The 24,882-nt window shown below is 37.7% G+C and overlaps 1 protein-coding gene across 4 annotated transcripts; it reads left to right on the top strand.

The window, feature by feature from the left end:
- The first annotated feature begins 15 nt into the window (after window positions 1-15).
- Window positions 16-23,987, top strand: tpcn1 (two pore segment channel 1). 4 transcript variants are annotated; one of them, XM_012969890.3, is made up of 28 exons: window positions 16-236; window positions 2,313-2,632; window positions 4,235-4,341; window positions 6,570-6,746; window positions 8,148-8,261; window positions 8,721-8,851; window positions 9,574-9,662; window positions 10,349-10,383; window positions 10,813-10,871; window positions 10,949-11,048; window positions 11,136-11,252; window positions 14,297-14,421; window positions 14,834-14,882; window positions 15,198-15,261; window positions 15,429-15,473; window positions 15,625-15,681; window positions 16,185-16,238; window positions 16,312-16,384; window positions 16,756-16,863; window positions 17,301-17,372; window positions 17,534-17,623; window positions 18,819-18,934; window positions 20,611-20,657; window positions 21,622-21,690; window positions 21,773-21,857; window positions 22,523-22,650; window positions 22,870-22,950; window positions 23,755-23,987. In XM_012969890.3, exons 2-28 carry the CDS (start codon window positions 2,527-2,529, stop codon window positions 23,851-23,853), a joined length of 2,397 nt encoding a protein of 798 aa, XP_012825344.2. In that variant the 5' UTR covers window positions 16-236; window positions 2,313-2,526; the 3' UTR covers window positions 23,854-23,987. The 4 variants fall into 4 exon arrangements, with proteins under 4 accessions (XP_012825344.2, XP_012825348.2, XP_012825354.2 ...); XM_012969894.3 differs by having other exon boundaries at window positions 2,342-2,632; XM_012969900.3 differs by having other exon boundaries at window positions 2,429-2,632.
- Window positions 23,988-24,882: the final 895 nt, after the last annotated feature.

Here is a 24,882-nt window from a genome sequence, read left to right on the forward strand (position 1 = left end):
TCGCAATGGAATTTTGCGCATGCGCAGAGCGAGCGGCATCCCAAGCGCTTGTTTTATGCGCATGGTCGGAAGACGTGATAGTTACTCGGTGGGATTTAGTGATCTGATGCACCTTGTATTCCGTTATTCCAGAGTTTGGGAGACTCCGAAACCTAGAATTCCAGAACGTGACGTGAAAGTAGAGAGGAGGTGTAACTATGGAGACAACCTCTGAGAGGTCAATGCTGAATCTTTAGGTAAATAATGTCGGAAACTGCGGTGGAAGTTGTATCAAATAAGATGACAGGAAGGAGCTGACTTAGTGGGGAAAAAGACCTTCAGTTATGATATGTACAGTAACTGTGGGACTCAGTTTTTCTCCACCATTCATTCTTTGGATGTAGCAGTTAAGCCCATGGTGCCTGCACTAGCTCAGGGGAATTAGGGAAGCTAGGAGCACTGGGAGATATGTAGGACAAATTCCTGCCATAGAGCATGTGGGTACATTAAAGAGAGAATATTCAGAACCAAAATCAGTAGATAATGTATATCCTAGTAAGTGACCTATCAAAGAATCCTATTAGATTTGAATATACATATCCATAAATATTGCCCTCCTTTAACTTTCGCCAAAATTTTGTGATGTTTGTGTGCTCAATCATTGATCAACCAACTGAAGAAAATACAGGTTTTAATGGTAAGGTGTAGTTACGCCATATTTTTCCTTTTAAAATTAAATTACATTAGACTTACGGCAAGGGCACACTAAGGGGCACATTTACTAATCCACGAATCCGAATCACGAATGGGAAAAAATCGTATTGGAAACGAAAATTTCGGAAGATCACAAATATCACGAAAATGCTTATGAAAAAATCGTATTAGTCACGATAATATCGTATTGGCGATCCGAAAGTCACAAAATTTTCGTACCGAACAATTGTAAACAGCAGTAAAACTTTTCTGATTTTTTCGTGCAAACGTCCGAAAAAGTCGTGCGCCGTACGGAAAAGTCGTGCGCCGTACGGAAAAGTCGTGCGGACGCCCGAAAAAATCGTCGAAAATACACTCGGAGCATTCGCATGAACGCTCGAGCGTTCGTGCTTTTGTAAATGTGCCCCTAAGTATAGGGTTCACTTCTCTCAGATCCACTCTCATGCACTCCTGTGTATAACTCCACTGACAGACACAGCGTTGGCCTGAGTGCAGCTACAAGGAATCAAGATCAGCCTGAAAAACACAAAAGCAGGCATTTGTGGGATGATGCTTTGTGCAGCTGCACGCAGGTCTGTGCTGTAGAGATACGGATGAGAGCAGATTATCTAAGCTTCAAGACAGACTTATCAAAATGTCAGTTTAGTTTTTTTATGTTTAATACATAAAAACCTACCCATGTTCTATTTATTCGTATGTAATTTTTAGGAGCTTATTTATCAGTGGGTGAAAGTTAGAGTTCACCATTTGAGAAATACCCTTCTAAAAATCCCATAGGAATGAATAGAATATAGGTGAGTTTTTTTATGTATTAAGCTCTAAACTCATGTTTTGATATGCCCCTTAGTGTGTCCTTGCCTGTACTCTGTTGCAAAGGTAAATAAGTGCGTAGGTACAGAGACCATATAGAGTACTTACTGGCAATGTTCTCTCTAATTTTTTTTTGGCTATATGTGCACATTTGAAACTTGTGTGCGCAATTTAAAAACTATTTGCTCAGGTCAGAATATACATAAAATGTTGTGTTTCCGCACAAAATTCTTTGTGCGCAGCACAATTTGTTGTGTGTGCTGGCCTCAAAATTTGTGTGGACAAGTGCACAGCTTGGCTCGGTTTAACCCACTAAGATCTGGGATTAATAGAATTTCAGTACATTTATTCAGTTAGTGCAACTTGGCACTGTTTTTTGATGAATAAAAAAGCTTTATTAACTGAGCAAGTGGCCCATAACATATTTTGGGCAAATTGTTTTTGTGATATTTTTATTATTTATTGCTTATTATTTATATAGCGGCAACACATTTCCTTTACATAGATTATTCATCATATTTCTCCTTATGATCCCATTCTCGTGATTTATATAGTAGCACTTTAAGTTGAAACCATTCCAGATAGGAATGAATTGCTATTCTAGAGGACATTTAACACTGACATCCCAAAAGGCACTGTTATATAATTTTTTTACACATAAGCATCTTTTAGTGATCTTTCCTCCCCCCCCCCCAAATATGCATTTTTGTTCATGAATATTGATATTGCACAGAACAAAATGTATTCTTATTGATTGGTGCTTTAAAACATTATATCTCACTGATGTTATGTACGTTTTATTTTTATAGCCTATACAATGGCTGCCTCTTTCTTTCAGTGTCAGTGAAGATGTGCTGTGTCTGCATTGGAATTTGCTCAGAGTAGTAAGAGGTTTTTTGGCATGTGTATATGCTTTGCAATCTAGGATCAGCTGTTTGAGAAATGATTATTTATTACGGATGAAACTTCTATCAAAATACAGCTTGAAGGAAACCTGATAGAAGTAGCCAGAATTTCTTGGGAATGGCTGAAAAACAAGAGGATGATGAACCACTTATACTTACATTAGAAGAAAATGGTGGTTGCCCTGATCTTTCTGGGCAGGCCATAAACCATGAAGAAACTTCAAGTAAGAGACCAAAAGTTTTTTCCAGTTTGTTGTGAATTTGGGAATAATGAGCAATGAATATATTCAGTATATATCATTAACAGTTTTTTTTTTTCTTTATAATTTAGCTTTCTTTTTTTTTCTGGGCACCTGTTCTACTTACTAGAAAGTGTTCCATCCTCTCTGAGCCTGTGAACTAATCTGAATTAATACCTTAACATTTAAAAAAGACATGGATTTTTATGGACTACAATGTTCTGAAAGTTCCTTCTTCATTTGACTTCCTCTTTAAAAATGATATTTTTGTATGCTCTCCCAGTAAGGGATTCCTTATCCAGAACCCATTATCCAGAAAGTTCCAAATTACGGAAAGGCCATCTGCCATAGACTCCATTATAAGCAAATAATTCTAATTTTTAGAAATTATTTCCTTTTTCTCTGTAATTATACAGTATCTTGTATTTGATCCCAACTAAGATATTATTAATCATTATTGGAGGCAAAACAAGCCTATTGGGTTTATTCAATATTTAAAGGGCATGTCAACCCCAAAAATAATTTTTGCATAATAAAATAAAGTATAATTCTAAACAATTTTCCAATGTGAAATAACTAAAAATTTGTAGTGCTTTAAAAGTTATTTGTAAATGTAATTGGTATTGAAAGCAGCATTTTCTAAAATCCTGATTGTTACTTATTAAACAATGTTGCAACTGTCAGTCTCCTCCAGCAATACTGGTCTGTCAATCTGCTGCCTTGTGTTGCATTGTTTCAACAGTCCCACCAGGGCAGAGAATAGAAAAGGACAGGCAGACACTGCTTTTAATAGCAATTATATATACAAATAACTCAAAAACCATTACAAATTTGTAATAAATGTATTTGCAAAGCTGCTTAGAATTTTGTTTTCTTTTATTAGGCAAAAAATTAGATTTTGCGTTGCCTTGTCCTTTAAATGATGTTTAGCAGTTTAAGTTATGGAGATCCAAATTACGGAAAGATCCCCAGGTCCCGAGCATTCTGGATAACAGGTCCCATACCTTTACCATATATTGTACTGCAACAGTTCAGAGTCTGCCCATGGATTACTGAGCTGCTAGACTGAAATGCCAGAGGGAGCTAAATGTACATTTTAGAAAAATAGAAAGCAACTGAACAAAAGTCTCTAATTCTGGAGTGGAGTATGTGTTTGTGATGCTGTCACATATTTTTTACTCCCCCGCTAAACATTAAGGTGTTATCAGGGTCGTACTGGGCTGCCCAGTGGTTTTTAACCACCTGATTCCTTCAGGGGCGCTCCCCCAAGCTGACAATCTCCCTTCCCCGACTCGCTGATGGTAAATTTAATATACGCACGTTTGGGGGAGAGGGTTGGACATGTGGTGGGGGTCTCTGCAGGGGGTGTGAAGGCTGCTGCTTGATCCCTTTGTGGGATGTGGTGACCCCTAAAGCAGTAGCCCTGGTGAGCCCTGCACCCCCCAGTCCGATGTAATAAAGAGGGCAAAGTTTAATATTGGTCACCCACAGCAAATATATATATTATAAGTATGCCTTTATTTATTGAATATCAGTAATGTTTTATTTTATGGATAATTCTGAAAGAGACACTCTGCTCCCTTGTAGCCACAGAAGAATATGACCTCACATACACCTCAGAGCAAGTCCAGGCATCAGAAAATTTAGTGGAGAGCTGGGAAACTCGATATCAGGAAGCGGCTATCTACCTCCAGGTTAGTACAAGACAAAAGTTAAGACTAGTTTCCTAGTGGTAGCTTAAAGGGGACCTGTCACCCAGACATGAAAATCCATATAGTAAAAGTAATTTGCAAATTAAATATAAAACCCAATTTTTTTTATTTAAACATAAATTCCTGTTATAAAGTTATTCAACAATCCCAGCTGTCAATCGTGAATGGCCTACCCCACATCAATGTCTTAAGCACTTTCAGTTCTGCACTTCCTAGATGCCACACTCCTCTCATTCCCCCACCCTCCTCATGGTCTATATCTGTGTATCTTGTGCAAGGGAATGGGTATCAGGTCTCCCATTCTGACACATAAACAAGATTTTGGGTTAATATAAAGCTTGTTTGTCTTCACAAAATGGTGACTGTCTGCTTGCTGTGAATGGAAAGTCTAAGATTGGAGTAAACAAAATTTTAAAAAATGTTATAGTGTTGCTAAAGATTTATTTTGCTTGACAAACACAATAAAAAAAGTATTTAGAATTATTTCTTAGGGGGCAGGTCTCCTTTAATAGATTTTCTGTCATTGGTGGACAAAGTCCATCCTTGGACAGAAACATTGCTACATAAGCGTTAATTAATGTAATGTTGTTTAAATAGTTATTCATTAGCTGTAATGCATGCTATTAAATATTAACTGTGTTGTATTACATAACTGTGTAAATTTAATATATAATTAGAAAACAAGCATAACATTTGATTATTAATCATTAATATACATTATGCTATGTGTTTATGCTAAAACGTGGTGCCAGGCTGTACCCAAATATTCAATCTTCTTACCTCAAGGTATTATCAGGGGACAACTCTTACCTCCTCTTACTTACTTGGAAGGTGCTGGGCTATAGGTATCCATGTTCTGTTCAGTGGAGGTGCTGTTAAATGAGCTTTTATAAACATCTCTGTGCAGACGGTTATGTTAGCAAGCCTGCTATTGTGGTTTTTATTGGTGCATCTAGGCCAGGGGTCTGCAACCTTTAAGACATACGGAGCCACTTGGACCCGTTTTCGAAAAGAAAAAAAAACTTGGAGCCGCAAAAAAAAAAATGTGCCAGAGTCCAGGCCCCCCTATAATGTGCCAGAGTCCAGGCCCCCCTATAATGTGCCAGAGTCCAGCCCCAGTATAATGTGCCAGGCTCTGTGACTTACCTCCTGAGAGCGAATCACGCGCCTTCCTTCAGCCCGGTCCTCCTGCAGTCTGGCTTCAGCCCGGTCCTCCTCTTCAGCGCAGCGGCAGTCTGGCGGCGCGATGACGTCATCGCGGTCCGGCGGCCTCTCTGATAGGCTGCCGGCCAGCGGCAGCACACACATCATCCTCTGCGGAGAGCAGCGCCTGAAAAGCCACTGAAAGACTAGTAGTCACTAGTCTTTCAGTGGCTTTTCAGGCGCGCTGCTCGCCGCGGAGGATGATAGTCACCAGCCTGACCGGAGCCGCACCTAAGGCCAAAACGAGCCGCGGGTTGCCGACCTCTGATCTAGGCAGACACTAGGAATGAATGTACAAGTATTCATGCAGCTTTAGAATCTGTCTCCCTCTGTAATTGCATTGTCAGAATGAGTAATTCACTTAGAGCAGGACCTGGTCAGGTCAAGCATGCATGGTACTGCTGGGCATTAACCGCCAAAGTGTTTGAGCACTGAGGTGCAGATATGGTGGTCTTAAAACTTGCTCCTCTGCACTTTATTTACAGACCTGGTATGGGGGAAAGGGCAGTCTCTTTGGTTGCTGTTCCAGAGTTTCAAAAGGGTTAGACTTAAGTCAGATGAGGTATATGCAGTTTTGTGCCGATGCCCATTTCGTATGTCTGCACACAGGTTGTGCGTAATAGTGCAGAGGCATGGCAGAGTAAAGGGGAGCACACTGGCGTCTTTCTGCCTGAAAAGAAAACACAGGTGGAGAGAAGCTGAAGCTGCACCTTCTGTGACATTAGCATAAAAACTATAAAGAGAGATACAGTAAACGCAGCTCATAATGACTGATCTGTAATAACAATCTATATGGGCAAAATCGTCCCCCCCCCCCTTTTCTTTCTTCCTCTCTCATATAGAACATCCAAACCTAAAAATTGATCTTTGATAAAAATAAGTGACCAAGGCAGAAATCAAACTAAAACAAAGTGTGTAATTCTAGTGGACCACTTTGGTTACACAACAGTACATTTTATTCCAGAAATTTTCCAAAATTTATAAAAAATTACCTTTTAATATTTCAGGAGGGGAAGAATAATGACAAGTTTTACACACACCCTCGTGATGCCAAGGCTCTCTCAGCTTATCATTTTGCCCACAATCACATGTTCTACTTGTTAGAACTCAGCACAGGCCTTCTCTTGCTCCTTTTGTCTCTGTGTGAAGCTCCTGCAGTGCCATTTCTTCGTCTAGACATATATGTAAGTATAGAATAAAAAAATCTCTTCTTGTAGCCACCTGTGAAGTGCTATAGGTGTTATAGCAATGCAATCACAAGGTGTAGAATTATCACACAACACTTAATGCTTATCTTTACACATAATGCAGCATTATTTCCCTGAATTCCAGCATAATTTTAGCCCTTTGTAGAGTAGTGTGTTTGCAACTTGATGTAAATCATGTACAAATTGCTTTGGTGTGTTTCACTGGAGTTTTTTGCTTATCAGTTATGTCTGTAAACACAATGCAAAAAGAGAGCCCTGTAAGTAGCATTACTTCAGGGCAGGTGTCAAGTACTAGGTGAAAGAGAGCCCTGCTAGTAATATGACTTTAAGGCAGATGTTAAGTCCTGGGCTCTCTTGTGTCGTGTGCTCTGTACTTTGCACTTTTTAAAATGTATTTATTTTTTTAAATCAAATTTGATACAACTGTCATTTTGGTGTAAGGCACAACTATAGAGGAGGACCTTTTCAAATAGAATTAGGGATCACTTTGTGTTTTTGCAATAGTAAGCAATGCTTACTAATGCAAATAGAATTAGTGATTCACTTTGTGTTTTGTATTATAAGATAAAACTTTTTTTATCTGTTTAAATGGGGAGGTTCACCCTAAGGGCGAAGACACACTGGGCGATTAGTCGCCACGATTTTTTAAAAAAATCGCAGCAACTTTTTATATATATATTAGAAGAATTCAGGGCCGCCTCCTGGGATCATAGGATTCACAGTGCACACAAACAAGCCAAGGACAGAGTTATGTCTTTTGCTTCCACACTTCTTTCTTTTACAGTTAAAGCTGCATTATTTCTGGTCATGTGATCTCTGAGGAAGCACACAGCCCATCATCAAGTGGCAGGTCAAGGATGTAAAAGGGCAATATTTACTGATATTATATATATATTCCAGTTTGGCGAGAAGTTCTTTGCATAGTCCTATAAAAGATCAACATCCCCTTTAAGTAATGTATATGTACTTTGTTATAAAATAGTATAGGTGGTACAGTATTTATATTTTAGTTTATTTTTTTTTCCTGATCCTTTTTTGTCACATGAAATTCCTATCTCAGATAATCTGTAAATGTTCTAAATTGTGTGAAGTTATGCATTTTCATCCTGTGTTACCTGCCCAGCCCGAAGACCCTTATACATTTTGCCCTCCTATGTCCTATATGTCTTTTTGCCCCAAACCAATGTAAAGATTTGGGAGATGTGGCTGAAGTTTTACAATACATGTATGTGATACAGGAATAGACTTTTATTTGATATGAGGTAAATTTACTACATATATTTAAATGGGAAATAGTACATAATACATGTATTCCTTTTTCTATTTGTGCAAGTGTATGAAAAACATTGCACTATTCTCATACCTATTATATTTTAGGTTCATGCCACACTTGAGCTACTTGCCTTGGCATTGGTGGTGTTTGAGTTGGCTATGAAGATGAGATGGCTGGGGGGAAAGACGTTTCTGAGGCACCGCAGAACAATGCTGAAGGTCAGAAATTAAAGCAGCTGTATATGTGGAGGAAACCACAGACTAGCAAGAATCTCATATGTATATTTCACTACCTTACATTTTAGTATTTGTCATTGAAATTTTTCAAAATCATGTACCCTCCATAAATATTGTAATGAATTGTATGGAGGTTTGAGCCTGCTGGAGGAAATGTATAGCACTTGATGAATGTAGTGGTCCTCTTGTACATTTGTTGGTTAGTCACCTGCCACTACCAGGGTGGCAGAGATTCTCCTGTAAAGACTGCATGTAATTTTGTTAGTAAGTGGATCATGAAACCATTTCATATGGCGTGCTCACTCTCTCATAAATCGAACATTAGGAAAATAATGTTAAAGAATGCGGTTTAAAGGATTGGCTTAGCAAGAGTACTAAGTAAACCAATGGGTGGAAAAGTGATGTGTTCTTTTTTACTTTACTCTGCTCTTTTCTTTTTAGAGTGCTGTGCTGGTGGTGCAGTTTATAGAAGCCATAGTAGTACTTGTGAGACAGACTTCGCATGTACGTGTGACGCGAGCCCTACGTCCCATCTTTCTAGTGGATTGCAGATATTGTGGGGCTGTAAGAAGGTATTATTAGAGACGATAACAAGGCATGAGGGGAGTGATTTGCTTTGATTTGTAATGTAACAAAGTAGCGATTGAGTAAAAACACCAGTGTGGTCATCTGGGAAATTTGCACCTGGCTAGTAACCAACAAATGTTTTCTTTGACCTTTGGCTATAACAGACTTAGTCACTTGGGAAGCCAAAAAGTAAGCATTCTACACTTGGCAGAGCCAGCATCCTCTATAGTCTCCATAATGTCTTTCCTATTCAAATTAATAAAAGGTTATTGTAACTGAGAAACTGCATTTTTATATTCCTGGGAGGATTTCTGCAGTCTAGGGACGCACCAAATCCACTATTTTGGGATTTGGCCAAACCCTGAATCCTTTTGAAACGATTTGACTGAATACCGAATATGAGTTTTCATATGAAAATTAGCATACAAAAGGGTTGAAGAGAACTGTGTGCAAAGCAGTATGAAGAACTTCCATCTTTATATGATGAAAACTCATGTGATTTTAAGGATTCGGATTCGGTTCGGCCAGGCACGTGGATTCGGCCAAATCCGAATCATGCTAAATCTTGCCCAAATCCAGAACACAATCCTGGATTCTGTGCATCCCTACTGCAGTCCAAATGAAGCATGAGTCTCTCAATTATATATTCTTTACCACCTGTTCTTTCAGGCCCTGTCTTGTCATACCACATTTTTAGAGACTGAAAATGAAATTTCTTTCGCCACAGGAATCTGCGCCAGATTTTCCAGTCTCTCCCACCTTTTATTGACATCTTACTTCTCCTACTGTTTTTTATGGTCATTTTTGCCATACTTGGTAAGAACCATTTTCTGTCTTGGCCAAACCACAAATATGCATTTCATTTAATCTGTTCTGTTTCTCTTTAAATTGAATAGGACTCAAATTATATGTCTCTTGTTTTTTTAGCAGCACAGAGACTGTAAACTATTATCAGTACAAGCAGCTTACAGCTATAAGACAGGTGTCTCTGATAGAGGGTAATTACATAGGGAACGATTTGGAGTGTTTTGTCTTTCTGTCATTTTGCAGCGCTGGACAGGTAATTAAATCTTTGAAAATCCCGCTCAATCACAGTCACATTTTCGAATGATTATCACCTGTACAGCAACAAAATATTCAGAATAATCTGAATAGGCTGAAGTTTGCAGGAAAGCAGTGAAGGGAGGCTTCATTTTATGAAAGCACACTTCATGTGGGCGAGGAGCACTTGGGAAGGCAAGGCATGCCTTGACTATAAAAAAAAAAGGATATCAGCACAAGGTGGTTATTGTGGAGAAGAATTCACTAATCGATTCAGAGACCAGAATGTGTTCCCATAATAGTATCCCATTAAGCAGTAAGATTTTACTTTCAGTCGCTGTATGGCTGAATACTACAATTAAAATGATAAATCTAAAGCTGTATGGGTTTTTAGATAAATATATAAATATCTATATAAGTTACCCAATTTAAAATAACTGTTTCCCTGTGAACTTTTCTAGGTTTTTACTTGTTTTCTTCCGACCCAAATGATCCGGTGAGTCATGCTGGTCTACAAACACTTATTAAGTTCTTCACTTTTGTAACCACTGCTTATGTATGACCCTGCAAAATAATTGATTTGCTTATTCAGTCTCTGCTGCTTTTTCACTGAAAGCTGGTTCACCCTCTAAAAAGTTCAGGTTGACTACACAAGCCAAACTAAATGATCTATGCACATGGCCTCAGTGTACTAATATCGCCACTGATCACTAGTTGATTGTACAGAGCAACATCATTGTTTTGTGGGTCAAACCCTCCCTTTGTCAGTAATAGCCAACCACATGGCACCCTTTGTTAGTTATAGCCAGATCACATGGCATAATTGCTGAGATATACATCAACTCTACTCGTTATCATCATGTAATATTTGTTGCATGATTTTTTCCCTGTTCCATGTTTATAATGTGTTTCTTTTCCCTACCAGTATTTCAGCACTCTAGAGAACAGCCTTGTAAGCCTGTTTGTTCTTCTCACTACTGCCAAGTAAGTGCTTCTTTTTTGCAGCACACTATAGACATCAGCCTTATCATATGGTGACAATACATACACTCACATTTTAGTTTCCCAGACGTTATGATGCCAGCTTATTCCCGCAACCCATGGTCCTGTATTTTCTTCATCATTTACCTATCTATTGAGCTGTACTTTATCATGAACCTGGTAAGTAATTTCTGTCTTTCAATTAGGCACTCGCCAATCGTTGATTTATTTTTTGCAGTCTCTGGAAGTGTCACTTTCTTCTTACAGCTGTTGGCGGTTGTGTTTGATACTTTTAATGATATTGAGAAGAAGAAGTTCAAATCTCTGTTACTACACAAGCGCTCGGCAATTCAGCACAGCTACCAGTTGCTTCATAGCACACAGGTATCAAGAAATATGGATAGTAAGAGCTTCATGAGGATGATTAGAAGATGTACATACAGAGCCTGCTGGCAGTAATATACTATATATACATAATGTTTTAGTCCTCTGTTAAATACAAAATCCTTGTCATCCTTCTTGCAAAACCTTTTTCATGTCCAACAAAAAAAATTCATTCGGATTGCCCATTTAATGGACCCATGATTTAAAGAAATTATTACATTTTTTTTTATTTGCAGCGTGAAATCAGTTATTGCACAAAAATTATGTATATGCTTCTGTAGTGCTAACGCACTATTAAGTTCAGAAATTGCAGTAATATGTCAATAAACATCCACACACTATGGTTTATAACACACATACTACTTTACTAAAAAATATGGCTACAGGCAAATAATCATAAACAATACACACAATGTTAAATGTACTCTCATTGTTTTTGGAACATCACAACCTAAGCAAGCTAACTTCACCTGTAACATATTCCTGTATAATAATCTAGAGCAAACTCCCCGTCTCCAGTAGTGGGAAAAAGATGTCTTGATATTCTAGACAATTAAAATTTAAAGGGGACCTGTCACCCTAAGAAATAATTTGAAATTCTTTACTATTGTGTTTATTAAGCAAAATAAACTTCACTTACACTATATAAGTAATATAAATCTTGTTTCCCTCACTCCTGGAATTACACAATCACAGCAAATAGGCAGGTAGAATTTGGGAACACTGTTAATTAGGCAAGCTTTGTATCACCCTAAAATCTTGTGTATGTGCCAGAATGGGGGACCAGATGCCCAGGCCCATGCACTGGCTACACAATTAGATGGTGAGGAGGGAGGGGGAAACTGAGAGCTGAATTGAAAGTTAAAGTACTTGTCTGCCTAAGACATAGAGGTGGGGCAGGCAATATATGATTGACAGCTGGGATTTTTAAATGCCTTTATAATGGGTTTGGATGTGTTAATATAAAAATGAATTTGGGTTTCTTGTTTAATTTGAAAAGTACTTTCATTATACAGCTTTTTATGTCTGGGTGACAGGTACACTTTAAGGAAGCCTAGTTAATTTTTACAACTTTGCCATGCATTTTGCAGACTGTAATTTTCCTCACATAGCAATTCTTTCTGGGCTTTAGGTACACTATATGGCATCCGTGTTCTCTGACTGGTGGTTTTCCTCCCTTGAGAATTTTGATTACCCCCTTCTTTATGCCAGGAAGTGATTCTGTAGTACTTAAACCTGGTACAATCCCTTACTATGTGGCCAGTTTTACAACAGACATAGCACCTAACTTCTTTTCTACTCTGGCAGCAGTCCTTTACTCAAGACAGTTAGGCCTCAATTTAAATTGGACTTTTTTTTACCTTTGTGGTTTCTGTCGTTTGACTAAAAGAAAAGACCTGGCGTTGGCCATTATTCTCACTGGCAGCAACTCTAATATTTGCCTTGTTGCCCACCACCCGTTTCCATTTCTTATGTAACTCAGCTGTAGGTACCCCATTTATATCTTCTCTTGGAACTCCTGCTTCAACAAATCTACCCACATCTGTTTATGTGTTATTCTGTTATGGGGCTTTCCTTCCTTGGTGTAGAACTCTTAGGGCTGTGACAGATGGGGAGATTAGTCACCACGCGACAAATCTCCCTGATATGCCATCCCACTGGCGATTTACATTCTAGCCAGTGAGATGGCATATCAGGGAGATAAGTAGCCCCCCCCTGCCACAGCCCTTAAGCTCTACCAGGTTTACTCTGGCCCTCTTCCAGCTCCTCAAGTTGCCTTGAAACGGCAGTGACCTGATGATTCTGGCTTTCTAATCCCAGATCTCCTAACAATGACAATAAAGGAGATCTAAGATTAAATGGTGCCATTTTCTTCAATTTAGAGTGTATACCATCATTTACATATCACAACAGAAAGCATTTTTATTTTTTCATCTCACTATAATACACCTGGTGTGATAAATACCTATAATGTAGGTTTTTCAGATGTGTAGGCCTGCATAGAAATACTGATATTTCCATTTTATCTCTAACACAGTAGCCTGCAAACATGAGACAGAAAACACTAAGCAAAAGACCCTGGGCATCTTCACACCACAGACACTGTACCCCACCTAGAACCTGTTTTCATTTCTTTTTCCCACTATCTAAGAGAGGGTTGCTCTAGATTATTACACAGGAATATGGAAGAGATCATTCTATGATTGTTGTGATAGGTCCCTATGTTACAGGTGGAGCTTGCTTAGGTTGTGAAGTTTGGTTCAGAGTACCCAAGAAATGAGCTGGCACAGGATTGTTCAGTGGAATCTCATCTAGGACTTTGAGAGTGCCTAGACATGTAATCTGACGAAGGGAGGGTGTATCCCCCCCCGAAACGTTGATCAAGGTGGTCATAATAAATGGGGTAAGCTCCCCAACTGCATATGTTTGTGTGCGGCTCCGTTAAAGAAACAGTTTGAGGATAAGGACCTGCCAGTCCTGCGGAAGGCTTGCACCACTATTGCAGTGAGTATAGCAGCGACAGGTGTGCGGCTTTAACAAGTGTAGACATGTAATCTCCCATTGAAGGTGGCTACTTTCAATGCCCAGGGGTTGTGCCTTCTTGTGAAAGAATGCAGCTCTTCAGGATCTTCTGTTGAACTTCACCAGCTAAATAAAGCTAAGTATTAAGTTATATAACTGTTTTATTTCACTTAAGTACATTTAGCATTGTGTGTATTGTTTACGATTGTCTGTCTGTAGCCATTTTGTTTAGTAAAGTAGTACGTGTTATAAGCCATAGGTGTTTATTTCCTTGACATATTACTGCAATTTCTGAATATAATAGTGCAATAGCGCTACAGCACTTTTCTTATTAACTAGGGGTTTATTAATAGTGCCTTTCAACAGCCAACAGAATGATTTATGCTGCATGTACTGTAAAAAAAATATCTTTATTATAAGAAGAAATTGGTTAACTGGTGTTTTATCTTAGCAATGTATAATCTTTGAGTATTTAGTGTGCACCTTGATAGTTTTCTGATGGGGAAAAAAAATCCCTACAGGGTACTTCAGGAGTTTCTTTCCGTCACTTCAATGGAATGATGAAGTTCTATAAGCCTAGTATGTCAGCCCGTGATCGCTACCTGACATACAGAGCCTTGAAACAAAGTCAGGCAGAAAATCTTCGGTAATTATATTTAGAGCACTTTTGGCTGGGGTGGGGATTTGTTCATGGCCCTCCAGTGGTATAATTATTCATATTCATCTTCATATTTAAAAACAGGCACAAATGTGTTTCAATGTGAAAATGCTAAAGAACCTGCCCATATGTATATACAGATATGCATTACTATTCTGTGTAGGTATTGCATACCTGCTGAATCATGGACTGGCGATTTTTTTAGGTGTAGATTTCTACTCTCCTTGCAGCTGTCATTTGCACACATACAGGTGTCAGTCCTTTCATGCCTTATATAATCCACAAAGTTTGTCTAAAACAAATAAGTTTAAACTTACATTTCTATTTTCATTCTTACTTTCATCATTAGCACTTGCTTTGTCCTGGCATGCTATGATTAATTTCTTTTATTTTAATTTAGACTGAAAGACTTCTACCATTTCTATGAAGTTGTTGAATTAAAGTGGAAGGTAAGTGTAAGATATTTACCTGTCCTTACAGTTTTCACAGGGATTACTGGTTGGTTTTCAAAGGCCTGTTTTTTTTTATTCCAGTTAATTTAATTTTGTGATGCTGATGTCTGAAAAGATGCATATTTTAACTCATGCTAGTTATGTGTCACAGAGCATACTGTAATTACCATGTAATGCATGCTGCATATCCAATCCATGTGCTTGCCCCACTTATGTACCAGCTCTGCATAGATATAACCATTAAGTTAGTATTTGTTGCATATGCTGTATGTTGTACCGATCAGCTGTCTTCCATTCTTTTGTTCTTGCCAGGTGCAGAAGATACGTGAGCACTGGTTTGATGACCTGCCTCCCACGGCACTCCTGATATTTAAAGGTGCAGTAAAAGTGGAATATATAAATCGGACTGATAACACTTTACAAGAGTAATCTGGCTATTCACCAAAGACTGACCACTATATGTGTGATTCTTCTTATTAAAACAGGGATACTGGGAATAAGTAGTTTGCAACTGTATTAAGAATGTTTATGTTTTTCTTTCAGGTGTGAATGTTTTGGCAAACTCCAGGGTCTTCCAGTATATTATGTGTAAGTAGGCACCTGTCTAAATTAAAAATTTGCTCTTGCTTTATTCCAGGTTACATAGACACTTGCCTAGTATGATATATCTCTAAAGCATTAATTTGATGCAGAGTCCATCAGGTTAAAAAAAAAGTATGATACTTTTTTGTCTGCGCAGATGCAGTAGTTGCTATCAATGGCTTCTGGATTCTGGCAGAGACATTCATGTTGCAAGGTGAGATCTGTCATTATTCTGTCACCATCCTCCCATTATCTGAAATGCATCTGCACACTCTTACAGTACATGGAGAGCTGTCCTCTGCCTTCACATGATTATTCTGAGGTTTATTCTAGAGGTCCTCGTCCCAGCATTACATTTGATAAAGTATTTTAAGATTTTTTTGAATCATTACTGTTTTCTCTGGTCTTCCATTAAATGTGATAGCCTATGCCAACATATGAATAAAAAAGATGACTTGCTATATCTTTTATGGCTACAGACAAAAGCCTATTATTAAAAAATCATAATATAGCAGTGTGACTCAAGCCTTTACTTCCCACCACTGAATATAATCTTCTCAGATTGCATGTGATATGTTTTATAGTGCTTTACCTCTAGTCTAGCATTGACAGTTGTTCTTATGGTTAGAGTTTTAATCCTTAATATCAACAGACGTTGTATATGTAAAAAAAATTGCTAGGTGCTAATTAATTGTTAAACATTCAATCTTATTTTAGGTGGAAATTATTTTCCAGAAGGGGTTCCTTGGAGCTACATTGTTTTTCTCACAAGTAGGTGTCCACTTCTCTTGCCCACATATTGTTTGTGGTCCGAATACTCACACAACTTCTCCCTGTCTTACAGTATATGGTTCTGAATTGCTACTTAAGTTGACAGGCTTAGGCCCAGTGGAATACTTCACATCAGGATGGAATTTGTGAGTATTTCTCTTATATTAACCTGACACATTCTGGGAAGTTAGCGGTTTAAAAACTGCTAATATCTCAAAAAATAGAAAAAGACATAATGGTGATTGCAAATGTTATTAAAAGAATGCTCTGAGCAATTTCACATTAATTTGTTTCTAGGAGTTACATTTCCTCTAATGTAGTCCAAAAAATATTTTCACTCCTATGTGTGTGTCTAAACTATAAAGGTCAATCTGTATAAAGAAATATTTAATCTATTCAAGTACAGGGTTTTAGTTTACTGTTATGTTTTGAAGTATTAGAACTTTGTTTTCCTTTATCCTGTACATTTGTTTTTGTGTGCAGGTGTTGTATTATGTTTCACATTTTGCTTTTCCAGTTTTGACTGCTCTGTGACTTTATTGGCTTTGCTTGGGCTCCTCGTACTGGCCTTCAACATGAAGCCTTTCTATTTCATTGTGGTTCTCCGGCCCTTACAACTTCTTAGGTTAGTGCAATGCATTGCTTTGAGGGTGTGGGTACTGTTATGATTACAGGTTTTAAAGCCCATGGTACATGTATCACTTCAGGGCATTTTTTAGGTTGTTTTTCCATTCTCAAAACATGCCCTATACTTTCCACCCATTGCTACCAGTGCCACTTTTTTGAAACTGCCAGTGTGGGTCTTTTTTTTTTTCATTTCAGGTGAAAATTGCTTTAAAAATAATCCATGCTGAAGTTTTACAAGACAAGGGTTAATATCGGGCATTTTGGTGTTATATTTTGAGCATTAAACATGGAAGACAAACCTTTTTAAGGTTTTACATGTACAGTATGTTCCCTGGGCAATTTCAGCCAAAGCACAGTTTGTGCCAGCATCTGTCTTATCTGTTGATGCCTATTGACCATCAATATTATCTTTTTTTTTTTTTTTTATACATTCAGACTCTTTAAAATGAAGAAACGTTACCGAACAGTGTTAGATACCATGTTTGAGCTTCTTCCAAGGATGGCAAGGTATCCTCCTAATGCCTTTTCTTTCAAATCTAAAAGCTGCATATATAGTCAGCCCACATCTCCTTTTTATTTGCTAGTTCCTCTGATGTCTGTGCCTACCTTATGTATTTTCCACTGCCCTAGTTAACGTGTTGATAATTAATTATTATTATCTACCACAGTCTTGGATTGACGCTTCTGATCTTCTATTATTCCTTTTCAATTGTTGGAATGGAGTTCTTCTCTGGCGTGCTTTATCCCAACTGCTGCAAGTGAGTAATTCAGTAACTAAGTATATTCAGTAGACTATTCATTAACAATAAAGAGTTGCTAAAGTATTTCTTTCTTATATTAGCATGAGGGAAGCATGGGAAATATTGCATTTTCTTTGCCTAAATGACTTTGTACCTCGAAGGAGGAAACACTAGTGGCTGAAAAAAAAGGAAATGGGTACTTAATCTGACACAGAATTATGTGATGTAGGGAAAATATGCTTTAAGGTGGCCATACACTGGTCCTCCACTATATTGGACCAATTATCACATTGACCGAATGGAGGGTTCAGTGTAAATGGCCACCCTCCATTGTTCTGTACATTTGGGCAAACAGCTTAATAAATTAGAGCAATATGAAGTGAGCAAGAGCTGTGGTTCTTCTTCACTTACTCATGTGCCTGCCAACATTCTGCATTGGCAGATTACATTTTTAAAGGGACAGATCATCTGGAACCCAATAGTATGGCACAATGGTCTTTATACATCAAGCTCCAGCATGGCATATATGCCCAGATGAACAGGCGTGTAATTGGAAATGGTTGAGATAATTCAAACTGACCAATCCTGGGCATGTATAGCCAGCTTTATTCAGTAGTGGGGTTTATCTTGTATTTTTCATTAAATAGACATTAGTATGTGGTATAGATTTATGCACACATTATATGCTTTCTTTCTAGGTTTTTTGATTTTTTAAGAAAACTGCTTAAAAGAGAGATTCTGTATCTACATGATACAAGTTTGCATTTACTTTGAGCGCTTTACTTTTTCCCCCCCTTAGCCCTAATCAATTTACAGTGTCATGCCATGCCAGGGTCTGTTATGCATTTTAGGCACTGTGGAAAAATAACATGTTGGAGCATTCTATAATAAACTGGATTACGAGTTCCTTTTTTAGGGGTATTACTGGTATAAACTTGGGTCATTTCTATTAGTTGTTCTATATGTCTCTACACTAAGAGAATTTACTTGCATTTGCCAGTATGCAGGGCTCTGAAGGTACATCTTAAACACAGCAACTTACTGTATATGATAATCTGTGTAATGGATGTAATGCCTTAGTTACAGTATTGTGGGTGTCATAGCTTGAGCTACAAGCTAAGTATATGGCTTTTTTTTTTTTTTTTTTGTAACAGTTTTTACATCTCATCTCACACTTGCTTAACTTTGAGTAACTTCTGTTTAACTCCTTCAGCACCAGTACTGTGGCAGACTCTTACAGATGGCTTAATCGCACTGTAGGCAACCAGACTCAGTTTGAGGAGGGTTACTACTACTTGAACAACTTTAACAATATTCTTAACAGCTTTGGTAAGGCTGAGGGCAAAATACGTTTTCTTAAACAAATGTAGGAAATGTATATATGTATATCTTTATTTATAAATCGCTACTTATGTACGCAGCGCTATACAGTAGAATACATTAATACAAACAGGGGATTATTAAGATAATAGATAAATACAAAGTATAACAATAAATACAGATAGATACAAGATAAATACAGTTGCAATAAGTTAAGAGTCAAAGACACAAGAGGATGGAGGTCCCTGCCCCGTAGAGCTTACAATCTATATGGGAGGGTAACTTACAGACACAAATAGGCAAATATAAGTGCTGTAGGTCAGGTTAATATGCTTGTATCTACTGGCAGATACCATGGGTCATATTTACTAAAGGGTGAAAGTAAAAATTTAGAGTAATTTCACCAAAAATTACGACTCCCCTCAACATCGCAAATTTACTAAATGGAAAATACAAGTTTTGGAGAATTAACTTTGTAGTGGTGAAAATTCTCTTTGTTCACCTCTTTTATCCATTTGAAATGTCTCCAGTGAAAATCCTCCAATTAAATAGGAGCACAAATTTTCACCAAGAGAATTTTTTTTAGGTTCAGACTGACGAACTTCCATTATCAAAGTACCATCTAATTATCTACATCACCCCCTCCATAATAATTTTCCACATACGTAATTTCTTCACGGCGAAAATTCTCTAAAGAATTTTCCCCACTACAAGTGTATACACCAGGAGAAAATTCACCACGTTTCTCTTGAAAAAAAGTATTTTCAATTTTTAGTAAATAAGACGTGTTGTAAAAATACACCTGGCGAGGTGAACTACTTCTTCATTGAAACATAATTCAGAAGATACAGTTTTATGACATTAAAAAATAGTTTATTTAACTTAATTTTAGGACTCTTTTCTATTGTAGTATAACGTTTCACTTAAAACAGGTTGATTATGTTGACCCATCCTAAACTGCATGTGATACAGAATCCTTGTATTAGAAAGTATAGACAGTATATTTTTCATATTTGATGGAGTATCAAACACATTTGCTTTTAACTAACCGGAACAATGTGGTGTTTGGGCTGAAAATGGAAAAATGTGCCTAGAGTTTCTGAATATTAACCCTAGTAAGATTCAATCAAGTGACTGACTCAGCAGCCATGTTATGAAGAAATGAATGGAGCAATTTTCAGTATGAACAAAATAATAAAACACGGTCCACTGTATGTTTGTTTAATTTTTTCTTTCTACTTGTCTAACAGAAACATGAACTGTAAGTTTCATTATCTCCCCTAATGTCTAAGAAGGTGTAAAATGCTCAGCTTGCAGTTGTAGACTTGCTTAAAAGGCTATTTTTTCTTACGATGAATGGTCTTATAGCTCTCCTGTTGTGTTATAATCCCAGTACAAAAAACAGCCTGGGTGACCTAGTGATCTAGTGGGAAAGGTGAATAATTGAAGTCGGAAATCTCCATATTTAGTAGCAACCAATTTCTACATTTTCTGATTCTGCTTGTAGATAAAATATTTGTGTGTGTGTACATTGCTGCTAAATGTGATAATGGTGAATAGAGATTGATAAAGGTATTAGTAACTGCTCCAATTTTATAACCCTCTGTGGTTGATCTTTCAATATATTATTTGTTAATGCACAATGTCTGGTTGACATTACTCTATCTTTCCCTTTCTCTGTTTAGTGACACTATTTGAGCTGACGGTGGTTAATAATTGGTATATAATCATGGTGAGTTTCTTGATAACAAAGGCTAAATTCAGAAAATGCGTATGGGAGAGGATACTGCAACAGTGATTTTTTTTTTCAGTGGGTGAGCTAGATCACAGTAGATTTATTGAGTAAAAAAATGTATAGGTAGGTATGTAGAAAACATGGTTTGTGATCAGTAAAGCACCTTTGTTAACATTCTGTTGGTCTTGCTAGAGTAGTAAATGTTCCAGTATTCTGCATTTATATCAACAGAAACTAGATATAAATATTCACTAACTATGATGCTTTTAAAATTTACTAGTATGATATAGAATAGTAAAAATAAAGGGATGTTCACCTTAAAATAAAATTTAGAGCTTAAAACTATATATTATAGAAAGAATTTGATCTCTGCTTAGTAGGCGCCATAATAGGTACACCCTTGCATTAAAAACAATAAAAAGAAAAAAGGTAGATCAAGTTCACTTGTCTCAGTATATCATTGTGTGTGGTATATCATATCATCATACTGCTGCATTTAAATTGGCAGCAGTATGGGGTTATTTAGTTCTCTCTGCATAGTATACCTCTTACAGTGAAACCTCATTTTTATTTGGACTCTCTGATGTACACAAATCAGAAAAATAGGATTCTTACTGATGCATGGTTTCAATATGTGAAACATCAGCTTCTCTTAAATATTTTTTCTGTGGTCCCAGTAATATTGTTATATCCCTACTTTCAGTCAGATGCATAAAAGAACCAATGCTCTTTGCATGCAGTTATGCCATTTGGTATAGTACTACGTTATAATGATTGCAATCCCTCCAAAGATACCAATATTTCAAAATAATTTATCCACAAACAGATGTTTGTGGCCATTCAGTGCTCCCTGTTAAAGCAGACATCAGAGAGAAGGACTGCAAAGTAATATATATGTAAATATGCAATGTGTTTACAAGGATGACCATAAATAGCTAAAATATAATATTCCGGTTAACAGGAAGGTGTCACCTCCCAAACATCTCACTGGGCTCGCCTCTACTTTATGGTGTTTTACATAGTTACAATGGTAAGTGATTAGTTTGCTTTATTTATCTCCCCTTTCATGTGCCTTACACAGTAATATGGGTCATATCCGTTTTTCTGCATAGGTGGTTCTCACCATAATTGTGGCTTGCATATTGGACTCCTTTGTATTTCGTATGAATTACTGCAGGAAGAACAGAGATGCTGAAGGTAGTAGACTGTAATTCTAAGTTGTCTGCTGAATTAGGCTCTCCTGTTGGTCTGTAAAGGCACAAATCAATGAATGTGTTAGTACAGTAACATTAAACTTCTGTGTACTTATGTGTGCATATGGCTGATGAATGGGTGCTGCCTCAGCAGAGGTAATCTTGTGAAAACTCCACAACAGTAGGAAAGAAATCCTGCAGTGGTGATAAATAATAGACACAGTGACTGACATATGTCTGCTTCAGCTCATAAAAATTCACACAGAAAATAAATATTTTTTGTTTTCCATAAAATGTACCCTCAGTGATTATCCTCAGATTAGGTATAGTGCTTGTTCCATACAGCACCAGGCTGGATAAAAGTTGCATGTTGTTCATGCTCCCTTTTTGCTGCCCAACATTTGTTTAGTACCCCTTAGTGCATATCAAGATTAGAAATACAACAAATATTGTCTTTTAAATTAATCTGGTATGGTGGTCCAAGACTTTCTAAATAATCCAAGTAGTATGTACACAAAATCTTGGTTTCTCTTTAGTTGTTTTTGGGCCTCTTTTACCCTCTGGAATCCATGTAATCAGACAAGTCCCTTCTTTCTGCTTTGCAAATAGTACAGCCTACCTGACTAGCAATGCCATGTTTTTCAGAATTTGTTTTGTACCTTTTTGTAGATGAAAAGGGGATCACCTTAGAGATGGAGGTGGGGAAAGAGGAACTAACACTTATTCTCAGACATACTCAAAGCAGTGATGAAAGAAGTCAAATGCGCAAATTGCTGTCTCACCTACAGTCTAATGAGGTGCGTTAATATTATGTGTCCCTATGCACTCACAAGATAAAAGTGGGTCCATTGTAATTTGCTTTTCCAGTCACCATGTTATTATTTTCCTCTAACCCATTGGTCAGTTTACATGTTCTTAGACAACGACACCCAGAATTATTTGCCTAATTTTCTACCATTCATCCTCTCTTATCCAATCGGCTTCCAAATTTGTAGTTTTTTGTTTTACCCTGGCAGTCTCCTTCTATCCTGTTCCTGGGTCGTAGATCCAGAACCAAAAGTGACCTGAGCAGGAAGATGTATGAAGAGGAGATCCAGGTAAGAGCATTAGCAGAATCTGTAGGCATAATCCTCTATAGAACATACAGTGTCTGAAAACAATTTTGTAAGGCATGGAAAAATTTACTCTTGGATCAGATACTTTGATTATATGCACTAATAATAAGATTTAGACTAGTCCCTTATTAAATGGTATACCGTGAATGAGCATTTTATTGAGAAAGAAAACACATTAGTACCCCTGAAGATTCATCAACTGGCAGGATGAAAGCCTATTGCACAGACAAATTAAAAGCAAATAGGCGGAGAGTTCTGATTATCGTTCACATTTCAAAAATAATTATTTCATAAAGCCGATAAAGCAAATGCAAGCTTCACAAGCAGCATGGTTGCACTAAGTTGTAGTAGTGTTAAGGCATGGAGTTCTACATCTTATACAGAAACCCCCAGGTCAAAAACATTCTGAATAATAGATCCTATATCTATATTGTATACTACACTCTGTTTCAAAGTATGAAGAATTATACTATCCAAAATCAAAAGGAAGTGGCATGACAAGTCATCCTCCTTCCTGTTTTATATTTGAAATTTGACAAAAGGAATTCTTGGAAATCATCCGAAAGAGCTCCAAAAAAATCAAATTTTCATGGGTTTAACCTATGGGCTAAAGCTCACCCACTGGGTTTTTAAAGCAGAAGCCAGGATAGTAGCTGATCGTATTCCCAACTACAGACTGGTTTTGCCCTTTTGGGGCTTATCAGTGTAGTGCAGGTTTTTCTGGTCAGCATAGGTAGAGCCAAGAGTGTGGATTCACAAACAATTTTGTCTGTCTCTCTTACCTAGGAGTGGTATAAGGAGCACTCGCAGTTACAGGTGAAGAAAACAGTAGAGCTTCAGCCAACATCTGGAAGCTTGCGCCCTCGGTCTCGGACAGTAAACTAATCGCAAGATACCATATATTTTTTGCCTGACTATGCAATGACCTGCAATGATATTTACCCTTAAAGGGCCAGCACAAGGGACAGAAAAATAAGTAGTTAGGTTTTTTAATAAAGGCTTCGCCACCTGGTAAAGGGTGATCTAGTATTAGAGTGTTTGTGGAAAAAAAGCTGTCGTTGAAACCTGTCACCAAATTTTAAGTCTGCTTGCAGTCTAACTAAGGTTTGCCAGCTTTGCCACAACACTCTTCCTACAGACTAAATGCATTAAACTATACACCTTTGTTAAATGCTGGTTTGTAAATAAAGCCATGCATTGCCCTTGTGACTTAAGTCATATGTTGACTTAAAGGAGAAGGAAAGTCATTTTGGCATTTTACTGCCAATGGATTTACCGCATTAGTGTCACCTAGAATGCTATATTTATTCTGGAGAAAGCATTACCATACCTGAGTAAAGAGCCCTAGAAGCTCCCTCAGTTTGTTTAATATAGCAGCTTGGTCTTTGTAGCTTCCTGCTGTAGCTCAGATCACACATTCCTAAGGGAAGGGGGAGCAGGAGAGAGCTGTGCAGACTCTGGTACCGGGAATGAAGGATTTTTCTGAGAGTCTGATACCGAAGAACATGTTTACAAAAAAGGAGACAAGAAATCCTGTGTTTCTTTTGATAGAGGACTTAGTGCAGCTTTTTTGTGAGTGCTTATGGCTGTATGTACATAGACCTTTCTGATAAAGCTTACTTAGTTTTTACCTTTCCTTCTCCTTTAACGGAAAAGGAGATGTACAATCACTGAGGGATGTCAAAACATTAGGCACCCCCCACTGGTGGTAACCACCTACTTGATACCCTGGGCCAGTGCTCGTGTTAGGAAAAACTGCACTAGTCCAGGGTACCTGTGAACAAGCGACCCACTTCCATCTTCACGCTGCTTGTGCATGAGTAGTAGTATAACAAGCCGAAGGTGAAAGTTAGAGGATCAATTTTGCAAGTACCCTGGGGTGGAGCACTGGCACGGGGTATTAGGTAAGTTATT

The sequence above is a fragment of the Xenopus tropicalis genome, chromosome 1, assembly GCF_000004195.4.
Source record: "Xenopus tropicalis strain Nigerian chromosome 1, UCB_Xtro_10.0, whole genome shotgun sequence".
NCBI classification, from domain to species: domain Eukaryota; kingdom Metazoa; phylum Chordata; class Amphibia; order Anura; family Pipidae; genus Xenopus; species Xenopus tropicalis.